The 20,505-nt window shown below is 36.4% G+C and overlaps 1 protein-coding gene across 3 annotated transcripts in view; it reads right to left on the bottom strand.

Moving 5' to 3' along the window:
• The window catches only part of taf6 (TAF6 RNA polymerase II, TATA box binding protein (TBP)-associated factor), a 156,004-nt gene that overhangs the window by 31,911 nt on the left and 103,588 nt on the right, over positions 1–20,505 (bottom strand). For all 3 annotated transcript variants that reach the window (XM_073950191.1, XM_021476094.3, NM_001004557.1), the window contains 1 exon segment: positions 2,164–2,283. In XM_073950191.1, the coding sequence (XP_073806292.1) occupies positions 2,164–2,283 (120 nt within the window).

The raw sequence follows: 20,505 nt of genomic DNA, 5'->3' as shown, positions 1-20,505 counted from the left end.
AACATTGGAGCTGATTTTAGCAGTGGAGAGGGCAGTCGTTGACCTCACAGACCTGGGGTGTGAAGACGCAGTGCGAAATCAACTGTTGATTTGGTCCTTGGAGGTAAGCTCCCTGATGTTATGAAAAGAGAGTGGCTCATGTGTGTGAAAAACCTTGCGAGCAACGTCCATTCCGGAAACCGTTTCAACAGGCTTTTGATGTTCCTAGAAGACCAAAAGTCGTTGCTTGTAAGGCTGGAGCAGTTGTTACCCAGCAAACAATGGCGTTCTAATGCTCCTGAAAAGTCAAACCACCGGGTAAAACCAGGTGATAGATGGAGAGAGACAACAAAGTCGTTCACTAAGACTTCAGCGAGTGAAATTAAAAGGGACTCCAAGCAAATACCCTATGCCTTGTGTGGTGATGGAAATCACGGAGGCAAACTGTTTCGTTGTAAAACTTTCAGAAAAGCCAATCTATTAGAGAAGAAGTCTCAAGTAAAAAGGATTAAAAGCATGCATCAAGTGCTTGGATGTTCAGGCTGAGAGACCCGGACTGAATGGTGAACCGATCTCACTTGTTGTGTGTGGTGTTGGTACGATGAAGGTGAAAGTTGATACAAGGAGGTATCTCGTAAAAATAAAAGTGTGGACCTCTCGTGGTACCCTGAAACTCCACAAGATGTATCCATCGTACTTGCCTTGAAACCCTTCCAGTGGGGAGTTTATTGAGGTAAAGTGAGTAACCTGATAAAAAACTGGACAACAATAATGACACGATTAATGTGTGTAGATTATTTAAATAAGGCAAATGCTTTGATTAACAATTACTAATGGTGTATGTATATTTTGCAGCCAGTTTAGAACAGTCATTCCGAGTATATAGTAGTATTAGATATAGTCGTTTAGATTCAAGAAAGACTTATTGAATGTTTCTCTGGTGGCAGTCAGCTGCAAAGCCAAGCAGAAAATAGGCTTAAATAAAAAGATAATGCAAAAACGCATATGATTAATGAACAATAGCTTTAGTAAGCAAAAGCCGAATCCCGAACATTTTAAAACCCAGCCTGAGGATTTTTAAGACCCTAAAAGATACGTCTCTGTGGGTCTGCAGTGCAGAGGTCCTGACAGTTCACGAGTGCACAGATCGAAATGTGTAACGAGAGAGGATTTTCCACTACATCGATCGCGGTTGTTTGGTTATATTAGGCCGACACAATTTAGTGCGCCCAAGTAAAGTCTATGTGTGGGAAGCACTGAGTTAAACTATTCAAAAAGTATAAAACTTAATTAGCCAAGACGAAGAGCCTTCTGCCACCGCATTATCTGACGGCCGGACAGCAACTGAATCGTTCTAATCAATCTAATGAATCGTTTAAAGTGGTTCTTCTTAATGAACCGATTGATCCACTTCAGCAAATCCAACTGATTCTTTTTAAATGGTTTGCATTTCCAATAAAGCTAATCCACAAATTACTTAAAGTAACTTACTTTTTAACTTGCCTTGCACTTCCTCTGTCATGAAAAAAATACTATATACCAAGTTATCCACTTAAAAAAATCATCAACAGTACAGAGAACCTATCTTTCGAACCGATCTGACTTAAAAAATCATCAACAGTACAGAGAACCTATCTTTCGAACCAATCTGAAAACTGATGAGGTGTTAATACTGCACGTGCGTGACTTAGAACTTTCGGTGTTGTTTTGTTTTCAAATGCATAAAGCATAATATATTACAAACGGTAATGTATTTAACAAAAACAAGTTATTTTGAGTCATTTAACTTAAGTCCAAGTCAAGTCTCAAGTCATGACAGTCAAGTAGAGACTTTTTTGGATATTTGTCAAGCAAGTCTCAAGTCCTAAATTTTGTGACTTAAGTCTGACTCCAGTCAAGTCATGTGACTCGAGTCCCCCATCTCTGGTTCCTCACCACTGACTTTCTGTATTTGGGACTTGTGGAGCTCTGCATCGTTGAATTTGCTCTTCAGTGTTTGGACTTTCAGCAGTAAAAATTAAACCACATAGAAATGAACTAAACTGAACTTCAACTCTGAAAACTGTTTGAAGAAAGTTTCAATTTACTTGAACTCCTATGTTAAGCTGCTTTGACAATCTACATTGTTAAAGCTCAATAAAAAAATAAGGATGAATTGAATTCTTTACTAAACTAATTTCTGACCTTTGACTTCAGCAGAAACTGCACTCTGACCCTTGGCTTGAATAAAGCCTTCGTCTTCCTGTCCAGGTTTGACAGCTTTAAGCGGCTCAGTAGACTCTGCCTTCTGCTGCTCTTTAGAAGCTGAAAAAAGAAGAGAAAGGGTAGGTAAATCACATTTTCTTTTTTTTTTTTACTCAACATAAGAACTTTTTTTTTACTCAACATAAGAACTTGGTGTTGTTTGAAAATCAAAGTAAATTAAACAAACATAAAAAAATTGAAATTCAAATAGTATTTTACAGTGCTTCAGTTTACAGTGCTCTGTTTCTGTCATTGCTGACATTGAAGGTAGGGAAAAGTTATGTGCCCCACTTGTCACCCAAATAAAGCGCTAATAATTTAGGGCTTCAAGTTTAACTGTAAAAATTTATTGAAATATCATTTTTTTTTGTGGTCAGCATGGTGGCGCAGTGGGTAGCAAAATCGTCTCACAGCAAGAAGTTCGATTGTCAGTTGCCACTTCTGTGTGGAGTATGTGTAGAGTATGTGTGTTAAAGAGTGTGTATAGCTGTTTCCCAGTGATGGGTTGCAGCTGAAAGGGCATTAGCTGCTTAAAACATATGCTGGATAAGTTGACGGTTCATTCTGCTGTGGTGACCCCAGATTAATAAGGAACTTAGCCGAAAAAAATGAATGAATGAAGAAATGAATCACAATTTTGTTAACAAGATCTGCTGTCTGTCTTGGCTTTGCCCTGTTTCATGATTTTTCTTGGTAGTAATTTGCATTACTAAGTTTGCATTAATTAATAGTGAAAATATCTGATATTGTGGCTTTTCTTTAAAATGTAATAATTCTGATTATTTGAAATAATACATTGAAATACAAGGTAATAATTAAAACTGAAACAGTCAAGTAAAAACAACAACACACACACAAACAAACACACACACACACACACACACACACACACACACACACACACACACACACACACACACACACACTTAATATTCTAATATAGCACAAATTTTTTTTATTGCAAGTCATGTGCTTCTGCCTCTAGAAATCTTATATATGGCAATATATAAATCACATATTTAAAATACAATATAATACATTTATTTCAAAAGTGGGCAATTATTTATATAAATGACAATGGCTATGCCACGAACAGTGTGATGACTGAGCAGTTTTTTTTCAGGTACTCCAACCTGCAATAGTTCTGTTCCATTCAAGAGGAACAAAGTCTTGCGGGGGCTTTACAATGTAATAATTATGATGAATTAAAGTATGGTAAATAGGAAATTCAGTCAATCGCTCCTTCCCTATTAACATATAAACATTAAAGCCTAGTTTATACTTCTGCGTCAAGTGACCAGCCTAACCCACGGCACATGCAACGCGCGTTGCTGTGCATTTATACTTCGTTGCGCTGTCTCTGTTGGTCTGCATTAACACTTCCGAAATGCTAGTTGGCAGTGAGGTGTTAATGTTTCTCTGTGTTAAGTTTCTTTGCAGGTGTTAAGTTTTTTTCTGAACGCTTCCTGAATGTGCAAGCGGCTGAAACTCGCTCATTTTGAGGCAGAAACCGGCAGACGTGGAACAACTTTAACTTTGAGGTAAACACAAAACAAAACTTTTCATCCGGTGCTCCTTCACGGGACTTCACACTTGTAAAAATCGCTCCATCCGGCTCGTGCCGCTCTCAGTCCTGCCCAGATTTGTCAGCGCTACCAAGCCGACCAATCATAGAGCTTGCACTACGTGTCATTGCGACGTGTAGTTAAATTTTTTGAGAGGTGCACGTCAGCGACGTCGACGGCAACGGCGAAGGGCTATGCGTCAACGCGTAGGCTGCACCATAGCATACGCATATGCTTGACGCAGAAGTATAAATCAGCTTTAAGGAATAACATGTACACCTGTTTTAACACAAAGCTCCCTGTGGTTCTGTTCCAAATGACTGTGGAGATTGGTTGTGTTTGACCACAGTTTTTAGCATGTTTGTTGTTACAATTGTGCAGAGATGCATAGTAACGAAGTAGAACTACTTCACTACTGTACTTAAGTACTAAAAGGCAGAATCTGTACTTTACTAGAGTATTGTTTTTTTCTCCTACTTCCACTTTTACTCAAGTACATATTTTTGATGAGTTTAATACTTTTACTCCGATAGATTTTTTATGTGCTGCATCGTTACTCGTTACTAGGGGTGTCAAAATGATTGATATCGGTTCAGTATGTAATAGATCATAACCGGTTATTATGTACTGATATCATTTATCTCCTGTGCGCGATGTCGCAATACTATGGTGAAGGACGGAGGCGAGTGAAGGCTGCACAGCACATGAGCCGCTATTTAACTATGCTGTAAAACTCCATCTCTGCCTTTCTCTCACTTTGGACATTTGATCCGCTGGCCTGTTTGTGAGGTAACTTTTCCTCTCCTCTTGGCTGTTAAAGTGATACTTGTGGATCCTGACATGAGCGTGCTTGATGTGCAAGTTTTCTCTACTGTATCTATTACAGATTACTTGAATTATGCACATATAGACTGTCACCACTGCTGTTCTTCCTGCCATTAGTGAACAGCGCTTTCCTTTCTAAAGCTGAACGCTGCCCTTTCTGTTGCGAAGGTGAAGACAATAACCAATCATAGAGGTGTAAGACCTCGCCTGTCAGCGCTCAAAAAGCAAGCGGGATAATATTTACTTAGTTTATTAGTTCACATATCTTACTGCTGTATTAAAGGATAAAATTGTATTACAAATAACCCAATAACTGTCAGACCAAGAAAAAACGATGATTTTTTATAGCATTTCTTAACTCCTGATGTCGTTAATAATCTCCTTAATGATTGTTAACATAATCAATGAATTTCTTTTCCAAAATATCCCATAATTTCTAAAATATCAGCCTCTACCAAATAGTTGAGATGTTGGGTTATGGCAAAAGTCCCAAAATTAAAAAATATACTATAAAAATCAGGAAATATGAATTGTAAGACTAATTTAATTAAAAACATAATCAAAATAAAAAATTTTTGAATACTAAATCATAGCCATAAGCCATAAAATACTAGTAATGTAAATATTTAATAATTTAGTTAGCTTGTTTAGTTTAGTTTTACAAGTGCTTCCAGAAGATGTACGTGTGTGTGTGTGTGTGTGTGTGTGTGTGTGTGAGAAAATGAGAGTGTATGTACAGTATGTGAGTGAACATGCTGAATTATCTCATCAGTGAAGTGATTTTCTGGTAAAAGTGCCTGACGATGTGAGTTCTTGTACCATAGAAACTATTGACATCCATCAAATATCTACAAAAACAAACAAACAATCAAATATTAATTGCTTACTATTGTGCTAATGCTGGTACACAAGTATTTGCCATTTAAGAGGTAATCATCTTTGAAAGTTGTGATTTCCACACATAAGTTTCAAAAATTCATTATATTTACTCCAAAAATATCCTAAAAGTGTCGAAAAATATATATACTTAAGAAATTATCTCAGTATATTCATGAATAAATCACAAGCTGTGTCATATTTATTCTGTGAATGATAAAAAGTTGATATTTCTCAGCAAACAGTCCATTCAGACTGCTGAAATGCATGATATGAAATCATTAGTTTTGCTTTTCTATCTTTACCATAAAGTGACAAATCAACCATTTGGTCGAGCTTGTTTTTGAAAAATTAATGCATAAGTTAAGTGACATAACTATGTAAAGTTAGAGGGCTCTTAGAGGGTAAGATGTCAAAAAATATGCTTTCCTTGCAAATTTTTAACTAAAACAGTTGAAATGGTCACATGATGTTAGGACTGATTTCCTTGTTTTTGATTTCAATGTAGAAGCAATGTTGTGACGAGTGCTTTTGATTGAGTAAGTGACAACTATTGGATTTTTTTTTGCCATAACATACATTCAACCAAGTGGTAGAGATGGCTCAATCAGATTTAGTTAAGTTAGGTACTCCTCTCAATAAGATATGTCAGTGAAAATATGGTCAACCATTTGGTAGAGCAGGCAGTTAAAGAAATAATATATAAATATTAATATATTTATAGATTTTAATAAATAAATTTCTTGTGTTGTGAAGAAAATATCTATGTATGGAAAGCATCGTCAATGCTTAGATATCGAATTGAACTGAATCGATGGCATGATAATCGTAACCGAACCAAATCGTGTAAATTCACACCCCTACACGCTAGACCTTTTTCTTGGCTGCTGCATGGAGGGCACCATAGCGACCAGCGTCTTCCGGTAGAATGTTTAGAACTTCCGTTTACAGCGTTTACAATCTGTAATTTGCAATCAGAAAATAGGTTTAAATAGCGTTTTAAGTGGATTACGGAGTGTTTTAGTGACGCACAACTTTGAAAGATGTGTGTTAAAGCTGTTATAATCTGTTAGATCTATGGTTCAAGTGCAAGAGAAAAACTTTATCATAAGCCCTGTTTATTTTCGTTTTGCTTAATCATGTGCCCCAAAAAAACATATTTAAAATAAACAAAACAATATGATGTCTTTTGACTTCTTTTCTTTAATAACTACTATACACAATACTAGTACTTTTACTTTCAGTACTTGAGTAGTAAATTTTGAAATAAACTACTTGCAATACTTTAGTACTTCCACTTAAGCATGGTGCTTAAAGAGCACTTCTACTTCTATTCAAGTCACTTTTTGATAGACACTTGACACTTTTTTGACACTTGTACTTTTACTAAAGTCTGTGTCTTTAGTATTTTATACATGTCTGCAATTGTGACACATCGTCTAGCTTAAAGGTGCCATATACTGCACTGGTTCTATAAGTTAATTGTTCTCTGTCACCTACATAGTAGGTATGTGGCTTAGGTAAGTTTAAAAAAATCTCCAGAAACAGTTTTACATGCTTATTTATTACTCAATAAAATAGCCCTAGAATCAGAGATTCATACTGACCATATTTGGATTTATTGTGAATATGTCAGCTTTCACTGACATAAAGACGCACACACACACACACACACACACACACACACACACACACACACACACACACACACACACACACACACACACACACACACACACACACACACACACACACACACACACACACACACACACACACACACACACACACACACACACACACACACACACACACAGAAACTAGGTCAAAACTGAGTATAGCCTAAATCAACAAACAGAAAACAGCTAACTAAAGTTTAGAGGACTAGCTTATTTAATGCAAAATCAAAGATTAAAATCAACAACACAAACTTCCCCAAGCTTCCTCTCTCAACCATAAATAGGTGAAAAGATATACAAAATAAAACAAGGCACTCACTCTTTAGGCACAATTGGAAGTACACAAAATTATAAATAAAAATAAAGGCACAATAAAGTTAATTTGGCATTAAAGACTAATCCAACTACTGCAAAATCCAACTGATGCAAACACTTAAATTAAACAATTAAACACTTAAATTAAACAATATCACCACACAATACAACTACAAGTGAACAATATCACAAAAAACTAACCAATTGTTGCACTTAAGAGTTGGGGAGAAGTGTTCCTCAGCTCACTAGCTTCAAAAGCCAGTATGTAAAAGGGTGGTCCAGAATGTAATTTTAAGGCTTGGTTGTGTTTATAAGATGCAAAGCAATGTGTGGTCTGAAAGGCCCGCCCTTAAGTGACTCTGATTGGTCATCGTCATAATATGCTGCTATTCGCAGATCGGCTCCACGTCACGCCCGTAAAAGCACACGCTTTTCTGCGGTGTAAACAATCAGTCAACTTCCTGCCTGCTCTAAAATAAAATCTGACAAGTGTCTGTAACGTGTGAAAATGGGGTGCGGCTCCTTCAAGAGCGTTTGCGTGTGCGTCTATGTGTGTGTGTGGTGTGAATGTTGTCTGCATCTATGTGTGTGTGTGTGTGTGAATGTGTGAACTTTCTGAACAAGCGCATGTGCGTAGGACTTTCTTTTTCTCTGATGCTCGGATTAAGTTATTTTCTGTAATATATCGTGACTGAAGAATAAATCACAAGATGTGGGATGCAACCTGTGTGAGCCATGATTTATTATTTTGCTACTACCACGAGTCAGGTAAGCTAACCTGTATTTTTTTTTTAACTCTATGCGTTACATGACATCTTTCACGTGTATCCAGATTATGCAGGTGTAAGTAATATAAATCATCCACTTATCTTTTGCAATAGAGATCTGCGTGGGACTAAATTTTGAATACTGCTCCCGCCTGGTTTTAGCCCGAACCCGACCGCTCCCCCTTACATTCAGCATTTGTTGTTCTGCTGCCCGACCCACCCCGTTTTCTACCCGCCGCGCCCGATCCTGCTAAAGAGCGGGGGGAGAACAAAACCGAAAACCACCCTGCTATACAGAGTCCAGACAGCCTATAACAAGCTGTCTGTATAAACACACACACTCATAAGCACCAAGCACACACACACAGACAAAGCTCTCTCTCTCATTCGCGCGTGCGCACACACACACAGCAACAAACAAGCTAAACACAGCATCTCGCTATTTTATTTACACACATACATACGCGTGCTCGCTCACGAGTTGGGAGCGATATTACTAGACGGCCCGCTCCCGTCCCAAATCAAACCCGTTACCGACCGCTCCCGCGCTTTATTCGGAAATTTATTCCCGCGCCGCAGAAATCTGGTCGGGTCCAGCGGGACAGCCTCGGGAATGCAGACCTCTATTTTGCAACTTTATTATCCAAGATGAGAAACGCATGGAAAAGCTGCCTTAAGACAATTAATGCAAAGTCGCGCACACACATAAGAGACACGAACGTGTTGGTGGAGTGTGTGTGTTTACAGCAGTTTGACTGATAAATATAAATTTGTAGCTAAATCATTTGTCCGCAAAGCAGCATTTTGCATTGTTTACATCGTTGCTACAGCATACTGTTAACGCTAGACACTGTCCATGTCATGGTCGATTTTAACAAATAAAAACACTTACTGGTTGTAACTCACAGCTTCTGCTTTGTGGAGATTTTAGTCGAATCCAGCACTGAACTAGGAGAGATTCTGGAGCTGTTTTGTCAAATCATGCTTGCTGTGTATTTTATAATTCTTTGGAACATAATTAATATTGAACTGTAAGCACTTCCGTCTTTGTGTTGTGTCCTTTGGAAGCCCAAATACAGAAACAGACGAAGCTCTGTGAAAACAGTACTTTTCTTACCTGTGTAACCTCTCTTATAACCTGTATGCCTGTTCCCTTTAGGCCGTTTTAAAGCATAAATAATATGAGGATGTGAAAAATCATGTTGATGTACTTTTAAACCCCCCATGTTTGGTACCGATGGGTTTCTGCTGACATTTAACAACACATGATGCATAGAGCAAGATCATAACTCGCATTGCTTTATTCTTTAATTCCCTGCATGAAATGCCTCTCCGCGTGCTTTGGGCGGACACTCAAATTTGCATACGAGCAGCCTCGAGACAAAGGAAGGGTTCGCGCTCAAACTTTGTCCTGAAATCATTGGTCAGAATGCTGAATGGGTTGTCACGTGACCCGCAGGTATAACCAGACTTCTCCCCAAACATCTGGGCAGAGAGCAGTCCGAACAAAAAACCCATCAAAGGGTGGCCCCCTGGGCCACACGGCTCTTCCAAGCCGCATGGATTTTTCCCGCCACGCTTTTCTTTATTTTACGGCAAAGTAAACTCAGTTTAAAGTTTGCGATCGTGTTCGTCTGAACTGCATTACAAACTCCACGCATCAAGAAGGACATCAAAAGGAGTTTTCACCACGACGGAAGAGAGACTCGCATAAAAAGAGAGTTCTCCAGACATGAAAGACCAGGTATTTTTAGTTATGCAATTAAGCTGTGCCCCTTTTATCAAAAAAGGTGTTTTTTTGCGGCGGCTCTGCTTGCGTTTGTTTGGTCAAATTAACAATAAATTGATCCAGAATATTAATGATTAATAATAATTCGTTATTGTTGATAATTAATATTCATAATCAGAGAGTCTGCTCGGTCGAGCGGGCAGGATCATATACAATCATATGTTTGTTTGACCAAATTGACTGAAGCTTAAGCTGGAATATTAATAATTAAGAATAAACCGTTATTGTTGATTATTAATATCCATTAAATGAGCTAATTTCTGTTACATCAGTTTCTTCCTCCATTTCTCAAGTGTAAGTACGTGCGATTAAAGTTGTTGCCTCGTTTACCCTAGCTTGCAAATGTATTTAGTTGTGATTTGTTACTTGTAACTGCATGTTCTGTATCAGGTTAACTCGCTATATTCTCATATCGCGTGCAAAGCCACTTTAAAAACGCGATGCGTGCTGCTTTGTTTACGTTCCCGTGGAGGAGTGTAATGTGTGTGTGTGTGTGTGTGTGTGTGCGTGCACGCGCGTTGTCGTCCGGAGGAGGGTTGTGTGTGTGTGCGCGATGTCGTCTGGAGGAGGGTTATGTCTGTGTGTGTTTGTGGACGCGTGCGCGAGGACAAGGGCAATATGTGTGTGTGTGTGTGTGTCTGTGAAAAGAGCTATATGTGACAAGCTAGGAGATCTCCTCGCCAGTTCTTGGGAGTTTCTGCTCAATAAAATAGTTAGTCGTCTGTATTTTCAAGTCCATTGTCTGTATTTACATTCATCCACTGGCAGCTAAACTCCACACCTTACACTATCGAGCGTGTATGCACTGTGACTACTTCTATTTTGTTGATTAGCTGCTGGGCATTTCTCTCTGTCTCTGGCTGAAAGCAGTCAGTGTCAACCAATCGCAGCAGACTGTCATTGGTCCAATCAGAAATGTTGCTTGGACCTCATAATTATAGGCTATATAGCATATTCATACACTTTCTGACAAATCTTGAAATATATGTTAAATGTTCATATGACAGGGTTCATACAGGCACAGCCTAATGAAAATCAGGGAATTTTAAGCACTTTTTCCAGCAGCTATTTTTTTTTTTCAAGACTGACATGCTATGTATTGAAGACCTGAAATGTATTCTCAGCAACCTATAAAATATTGCATAGGAATTGATACAAATAAATAACATGAAAAATAATAATTATTATTATTAATCATATATTAATAATATAATAAACCTGCACTAAATGCTTGTGAAATATTTTTTGTACTCAAGTAAAAATACTATTACACTGCTAAAATAACACAAATTTTAGTAAATAATACTAATATTAGGTAAAAGTACAAAGTACACTTTTAAAAAGTACTAGTTGGTTACTTTTGAAAAAAAAATAATCAGATTTTCATTATGAAATCACTTTTTTTAAGTGTAAACCTGATTGAATGGTTTAATTGCTTAAATCTCAAAGCTACATGTATAGGAATTTGCACCAACAAAGGAAGTATGGTCGATTTTTCCTTTCATGAATTAATCTTTTTTTCAATAGCACTGGTAAAACTACCACATAAACTTTAAGGCCATAGAGACACTTTTTGCTCATTTTTTAAACAATATTTTCAAGATTTGAAAGGTTTAATTAAAGTATATGGTAAAAATATTTGAATTTAGCCTTTTATTTACATATTTTACACTATTTTTTTTACAATATGGCAAATTTGTTTCTTAAATAGCTGTACATCACATGTAGATTTTATTTTACACTTGACTTTAATCTAAAATACAAAAAAAAAAAAAATACAAGTACACTGTCAGTAAAAAAATAAAACAAATGACTTCATTTTACTTGAGGTATTTGAAATATGACAACACTACATTTATCAAAGCAGTGTTTTAAGAGCCTTATTGTTAATTTTGATAAATAAACAATAAGTAACAACGAATTGTTTTGAGCTGTAATGCTTTAAGACAGATCAGAATACAGCTAAATGTATAAATCACACAAATACCTCATCCAGAAACATTTCCAGCATAATTATTTTGTTGTAAAGAAATAAGTTCCACCTTTGCTAAAAGTAAGTTTCACTTCACAATACAGCCAAATAAGAAGACCATTTGCATTGTCATCGATCATGCATCAATCTAATTCTAAATACTTGATAACTATGAATACTTTTGACTAAATTTAGTCAAGGAATAAAGATAAATAATGTCTACTTTAATAGTGGAGAGATCGCGATTGTATTCAATCTGAGCACACAGGCGATCCTGAGAGGATTTGCAGTTCATTTGAAAAAAAAGCCTATTTAAGAGCTCGCATATCTGTTTTAGCGATTTGCGTACATGAATGCGCTCTCTCGTGTTAAAATAAAGCACTCGCCACATTTGCAGAAATTAGTAATTGCGCAATACCTTCATTCCCGCGCCGCCATTCAGAATGTATTTAGAGGAGCGGCAGGTCAGAGGCGAGTCGACTGGCTGTCGGAGAGCGAAACGTGTATGTAGATCATCAAAAAGGCAGGAAATATGTCCGCAGTTTAATTACTCTGCTAGACATCTCTATAGTGAAAACATCCGAGAAGCATTATTCCAACAAAACTTTTGTTTTTAAGTTGTTTTCTCTGTCTCTGCAACACAGAAAGCCTTTGTGCCGCCCTTACGTTTCACGCGACTAGAAAAGGTCGACTGTGATTGGCTACTTTTCATGTCAGTCAAATCACTTTTCAGAATCAATTCTTAAACTTCGGAAACTGATTTTCAACAGCTTATGACACAATGCTCTAAAATAAACATTCTAAGCACAGCGTTGTGATCGTACGCTTCACAAAACAGACAATGCTGATCACATGGATGTTATATTACGCATCAAAGGATTAAAAGTGTTAATTGTTTCTTTCATTATTTGGCGATTCCTCCGCGTACCACTAGGAGGAAGCCCGCGAGAACCACTGTCTTAGATGACCTAATTAAACTTTTTTTTATTGTTTAATGGTTTATGTGTATATGTATTTTTACTGTTAGTTCTCAAAGTAACTTTTTTCATAAGTCTATTTTCTATTTCTCTTTCTTACAGATTGATGCCGAATTTTTGCACAACACAACCTTACCTTTACAGTTAAGATTTATGGCCTCTTTGGACAGACAGAGCTCTCAGATTCTCCAGGTTATTAGGAGCAAAGGTGGAGTCCTCCGTGAAAAAGCGAAGGACACTATTTAAGTTATGGATCAGGTATTGGTTGCATACAAACAAAATTGCTTGTAGCAATTAATTAATAGTGTTTTGGTTTAATGAAAACAATACATCTTGAACATTTTTAGAGCCTGGACATAGACATCAGAAGACAGTGCCTGCTGAAGTGCCTGATCATGTACCTTTGTGAAGATGCAAGCTGTCTGATCGAAGAATACCAGGTAATGTTGACAATGCAAACTCCTAAAATTTTTTCCAACCATATTTGACTTGGTTATTTTTCACTTTCAAATCAATATTTTACCACTTTGCTCAAGCCTTAAGGGTGAGTAAAACATGGGGAATTCTGATTTGGTGAAGAAATTACTTTAAAGTGGTTCAAGTTATTGTGTTATCATTTACACATCAGCCTGTGTGACTTCTTTCACAGAACACAAAATAATATATTTTGAAGAATGTTGTTAAGAGCCCCTATTCACTTGCATTGGTTTTGTGTGAATACAATAATAGTGAACAGGGGCCGTTATCAACATTGTTCAAAATTCTGCAGAGGACAGTATTTCATTCAGATTTGAAATGTCAAAAGGGTGGTAAATGATGGCTAAATTTTGAATGTGAACTACTGCCTTAAAAGCATTTTTTTCCTTTTTAACTGCATTTTGAACAAATTTGAGTAGATTAATGAATGCCTCTGATTGGAAATTGTGGTACTGCACTCAACAAAGTTGTCTACAATGGTCATCACATTAGAAGTGTTAGTTTGTACAAATGTTAAAAGCATTTTTGAAGCTAAAGAGGGTGTAAAAGTACATCTTCACCCAAAAATTTAAATGTTGTCTTGTAAAAAAAATACACATTTATTTACACAAATGAGGATATTTTAATTAAAGCAAGCTACAGACATTTGGCCTCTACATTAACCACCATAATGGCTAACTACAAAATGGCTTACTCAATTTTGGAAGAATTTTCAGATGAAGGGTTTTTTCTTTATACAAAATGTTTTTTTTTTCCCCCAAACTCCCTTATTAACTCTTTTTTTTTCTTGTATGTTTTTAGGCTGACCAGAGGGAGGAAGCAATGGGTGAATTTGAAAAGACCACTATGACACTTTTTGTGACCCGTGAAAGTGATGAAAGTGAAAGTGAGTGCACTGGACATTTCGATTGTCATTGACTGTGTGGAAGTACTAAATGAGTTGCCTTCTGTTGCATGTCCCTGCGCCATGATGTTTGGACTCATTTATGCACTGAACTTAAAATATCCCGAAGGACTCAAATATATTTTTTTGAGACCTTTCAAAAAATAATCATGGACTTGGAGAGTAGACAGATGAGCCGAAGGGTGCCGAACCTGCAGGAGTAAGCAGATGTGCTGAAGAGTGCAGAACCTCTCTTTAAAGCTACTGGAGATAACTTGTATCCTTTGACTCAACTACAGTGTTCTGATTGCGATATATTTTAGATGTTGGACTTCTTCATTTCTTCATCCTCATTATAAAGCATTAAATAGTTTACCAAAACATGAAAGTTCATACATTGTTTACTCATCTTTAAGCTATTCTAAGTATTTAACTTTAATTAAATTAGGTTCAGAGAAATTTAATGACAATTATGAGAGAAGTTTAATTTTTCGGTAAACTATTTCATTAAGGTGAAGACTTCTCTTTCAACAGTTGGCTAATTTGTTACAGAGTTATTAAAAAGTATTTAATTTTACACTGCACATTTTAAGCCATTTTTTGGGCCAAACTTGTTTTAACCTCAGAAGAATTCTTAAGGTTTTGTGTAGTCAGTTTTGATTGACTGTTCATGAAAAGGTGTCCAATGATTACTGATTCCTATGGTGAACTTACATTGTATCCAGGGTCTTTGTATATGGATACTAAAAACTGTTGTACAGTATAATTTTATAAAAATGCTATGCACATTGTAGAAATGTTTTATGACATAAATTGTCATGTTTGTTATGTTTACATTGTTAGATAGTGTGTATTTGTACTGTACACATTGTAAAAAATGTGGTATTGACAAAATAAATTGTCAATAGTTTGATGCTTGGAGTCATTCATCTTAAACGATAAAATTACACATTTTAAAAGCAAATCAATTTCTTTATATTACATTAATATTTTAAATTGTATTTGATTGGATATTTGATTTGATGTAAAGTAAAATAATTAAGTTAATACAAAGTAAAACAATTAAGAGTAAATAAAGTAAATTTGAGATTTCAAAAAACTTAAAAACTTTATTTGGTTCAAAGAGATTTTTTGCTTTGGCTAAGTAATAGAGAATTAATTCTTTTAAAGTAAAAAAATTAAGTTGATTTAAAGTAAAGTAATTAGGTGCAACAAGTTGACGCAATTTTTTTACTTTGATCCAATGAAACACTTTTTACAGTGCAGCTTAATTTGTGTATCTTTAAATGAATAGGAATAAATAATGTAATTTTTTCCTGTTTAGAATTTAACTGAGCCTTTATTTGTCATTTATAAAGGATTTATAAAGCATAAATAGTCCTCACTTTAGATTAGGTCACAAAACTGGATGAAGTTGAGTTAATAAAGCATTTATTAACATACATAGTAACAATTAATGTATGCCTGAAAAATAAGACATATAAACGTTGATTTCAATAGTTTATTAATCCTTTACTAACTCATTCTGAATAATCCTAAAAACCTCGAAAAGGAGAACAGCAGATTTACCCTGTGTCGCATAGTTTTTTACGAGCCAGTCTGAAGCCTGAGTGGTTTCACTTTCTTCCTTGCGCTCGCCGCGCGTCTCTATCTGAAATAACTAACTTCTTGAGCTGATAATAATAACATGCGCTTGATTATTGACAAGCTTTGGAAACCTGATCCTGTGAGAAGCTGACAAACGCGAGAGTGACACATTCAGAAAGAAAAGGACAAACGCGGGAGTAGAGCACAGAAAAAAGGCGAAGCCAAGGAGCACGTTATTTCTTCAGGAAACGTGAACAAACTGCCTTGTTTTAATCTTTATCATCACCTTTTGGACTAATTTGAACTGGGAATGATGGAGTGACTCTCTAACAGAGGTTACATGTGCTGCTGAAGATTACAGACACAGATGAGAGGTTTTCACTGACTGTAGGCTATACTTTGTGTTGTTTTAAACCTTATTAAGGACGAAATGTCTGCTTTGTGTAGTTCTTCTGTAGTTGGTAACATATCGGAGACTGTAAGGGTCTGTATGTGTTCATATATGTTCATTTATTTATTTATTTATTTAATATAATTACAGACGTTACAGTAGGCTATTTCGCATCTTCATTGATCTGCAGTTATAATCAACTCATGTTCATGGAAAAGTTAGTAATAAACATTTATACACAAGTATTTACGTGTGTAAAGCATCTGTTTTGTGAGAAGTGCTTTTCATATGATATGTGAACGACCTGTGCAGCTTTACTGTAGACGATTTCTCGAGCGAAAATGATGTCGACTGAAACTTTGTCATACACCACGCTCACCAAAAGGGTACCCTTGGTAGTGGAAACGCAAGCCCGATAAAGATGACCCGTACTGACCCGAACCGTACCGTACTGTACCAGTCAGTGGAAACGAGCCATAACTGTCATGCTAATGCCTGCTTACATATTAATCATTAAAGTCACCAAACTGGTTTGCAAGAAGATACAAGAGTGACCAGAAGGTTCTTCAGAGGCTTCACAAGAATGCTTCAATAGACTGGGATATGTTTAAACAGGCTGCCACTCACAACAATAGCTCTGACCTTCAGGTGTATGCTGAGACTGTTACAGCCTGTTACATGCACTGAGGATGTAACATTCACCAAAACCATTACAGTCCATGCCAATCAGAAGCCATGGCTGACAGGAGAGGTCTTCAGCCTCTTGAGGCGAGCCTATAGACAGCTAGAGCCAACCTTTCCCGTGGTATCAGAGAGGCTAAGAGACAGTACTCCAGAGGAATAGCCCATCACTTTAATGACAGCAGAGACACACGGAGACTTGGAAAGAAATACAGACCATGACAGACTACAAACCTCAACCACAGACTTCTGACAGCACCATCTCCCTGCTAAACGAGCTAAACACATTCTTCGCTTGTTTTTAGGGACAAAGCAGCCCCACTGTACAGAAGATGCCACCTCTACCTGGTGACCAGGTTATGTATCTGTCTCCGGACAGTGTCAGGAGGTCCCTCATAAGGATCAACACACACAAAGCTCCGGGCCCTGACAACATCCCAGGTCGTGTACTGAGACACTGTGCATTAGAAGTCACTAATGTCTTCACAGACATTTTGAACATCTCTCCAATCAAGGCAGTCGTCCCCACCTATTTTAAAGCCACCACCATCAGTTTGGTCCCAAAAAAGTAATCTCCTTTCTACTTTAATGACTACCGTCTGATTGCACCGACTCTAATCATCATAAAGTGCTTTGAAAGGCTTGTCATGCAGCACATTAAGGCCCCATTTACACTAGTGCGTTTTAGTTTTAAAACGGTGTTTTAGAATGAAAACGATCCGCGTCCACACTCGCGTTTTACCCAGCGTTTCTGAACTGCTCTCCGTCCACACCAAAACGCTGAAAACGCACATTATGTGACCACACAGACACTCTCTGGCAAGCGCTGCAGCTCATCTACCCAGATGAGAGCTCTGCTTGTCGGACTTCTCATCAAGCATCTACCGCTGGATCTAATATCTCACTATATTTATTAAACAGGATATTTCATTCATCTTGTTGTCTTTATCTAACAACATATTCCCTGACTTTGGTCATTAGAATCTTACTTTTTCTCAGGTAACGTGTTTTGGCTGAGCGCAAAGATAAGTTAATGATTGATGAAACCACGTAGCCTATTATGTACAGATGTTACTACTTCAATGTGTTCCTTGTGCCGCCATTCATGCCGCGGCGACGGCGGTACTTGATGCGCCAGCAGCATTTGACCGCTGGGTGGCACTTTAACCACAGATATTCAGCTTTGCCTTTTCACAATGCTAAACAGACTGTTCTGTAGGCGTAGCTTACTGTATGTGATGTGATGTGTTCAATTAAAATATAATTTTAATTTAGTTTTTTTGGTAATAGACATGCTCTTACACTATACTATGCTGTAGAAAAGATACATGGTGAGAAGTCAAAAAGCAAATATAAGAATTAAGTTATTAGCCTTCAGTGCCCGATTAAAATGCGTTGGGGTGAAAATAATGTTTTGATTTCTTTGACTATCATGGCAATGTTATAATCTCAAATCTTAAACGTGCGCATATGAAAAACAGCAAAATAATATAGATTATCCTGCCGGTAGAGCACATCACCTCACAGTTGTGAACTTGCGATCACCTCAACTTACATTTAATTTTTTTTTACCTGGTTTATTGTAAACTTATTAAGTGCAAAGAGGATTCGTTTTGGAAAATAGAATTGAAGAAATGAAAGACAACTAAAATGAAAGCACAAACATTCAGTACAAATAATTAAATAAATAAATAAATAAATAAAGCAGTCTTTTAGTCTAAATATAGAGAGATGTAGTGTTGGCTATTTTGATAGAACTAAGACTAGACATGTTCATTTATATTTTTAATTTACGTTTTTATTTACATTTTCGTTGTTGATTATATTTACGATCTCATTTTATGTTTCAATTATAGTACATAATAATAAACGAATAATGAAAATAAATGAATAATGAAAATATTACATAAATTAAGTCTGGCAGGTTTATTTTTAATAATTTAGTTTCAGTTCCGTTTTTTTGTTTCAAAACATCAATGTTCTGCTTTAAAGTATAACTGTTGTTTTGTTTTGTTTTTTTACTTAATGGCTCAGTATGTTTTGTATTTTAATTTCATATTCAGTCACCTTGCATATGCGTGTGAAATATAATGTCGCATAACCGCGGAAAAAGAAGAAAAGGCTGTCAGTTAAAGCTAATTAATCAAAATTGGCTATATTAAAATACAGCATTTATGTTAATACAGGCAGAGTGTGAACAAACGGCTAAGATATGTGCTTGCCTTTTAATGCATTTAAAAATATTTGCGGCCTTTTTATAGGCTACAGGCAACTGGTGTATAATAATGTTTTTTTTTTTTTTTGTATGGTAAAGGACAATGCACATTATGTTATTGATGTAAACTTAGGCTAAAACTTACCATTGATAAACGTGACCTACCTCAAGCAGATCACTTAAAGTGTAATAAAAATAATGTTGCCGCAGGACATAAATGAAGTCCCGCAAGTTTATTTTTAATAATTTAGTTTCAGAACTATTAATTTTTTTCTCAAAACGTCAATAGCACCTTCAATAATTTAAACATTAAAGATGGACCGCAAGATGTGTTGAGTGGCTATGTGGTGAAGAAAAATAGCAAAGCTAAGTGTGATTATTGTAATAAACTAATAAGTTATAAAGCAGAGTCCCGACCAACAGGACTAAGCATATGCGGTTGGCTCATTCTTCACGAATATAGAATTAAAATTATGGCGCGTTAGGTTCATTGTGCATCCCGCAGGTGCAACCAACAAGGGTTGTGCATTTGAGTTTAACTTTTTGAGCGTTATAAGCAACTCGTTGTTAGTTTTTATTTAAATATATTGAGCCGAAACTAAGCAGCGCATTCTCTCCGCCTCCTCGTTTATAACCAGCTGGACACGCCACTGAAGCAGGAGAGACACTCTGTCGTTCATAATCTTAGCTGATGTGTCGGAGTCGAAAGAATATATCAAAGAGGAATGTTCTTTTGACAGTCCCGATATGTTCAATCTTTTTTTCCCTGTCATTTCTCTTCAGCAAATTATATTTTTAAAGCTGCTTGATTCTTTTAAAACCGAAAGCAGAGCCCGTCAATTGGTGTTTTTTCATAAGATACTCCTTTATGAATGTTTTATTTTATAAGTAGTCTTTAATGTGCTTTTTAATAATTTTATTTTATTCAAAGCAGCACCTAAAAGCGAATGTATCCTCAAAACGTGGCATGAGAGCGATGCATGTCATGTGTCGCATATTGCCTTTTTTCTGATCTTTTTGCATAAAGGTTTTAATCAAAAGACAGGTAATTTAATTACTTTCGATGTGCTAAAATATTTGTTAAATAAATGTTATTTCAAAAAAGCATATGCAATGTGCTCTGACAGGTAAAATCCAATTCTTTCTCTCTTTCAAGTTCAAAGCAAATTTGAATGCCAAAGGATTTTAGATATGCATATACAAGACTATGTAGTATATTCACATCAACAAATTAATAAAATAAGTAGCAATTGACAGACAAGTTGATAAAAACAGAAATTATC

Source organism: Danio rerio, chromosome 5 (assembly GCF_049306965.1).
Source record: "Danio rerio strain Tuebingen ecotype United States chromosome 5, GRCz12tu, whole genome shotgun sequence".
In the NCBI taxonomy this organism is placed as follows: Eukaryota; Metazoa; Chordata; class Actinopteri; order Cypriniformes; family Danionidae; genus Danio; species Danio rerio.
Note: the sequence above shows the minus strand (reverse complement) of the source record. Positions and strands in the feature narration are given on the sequence as shown.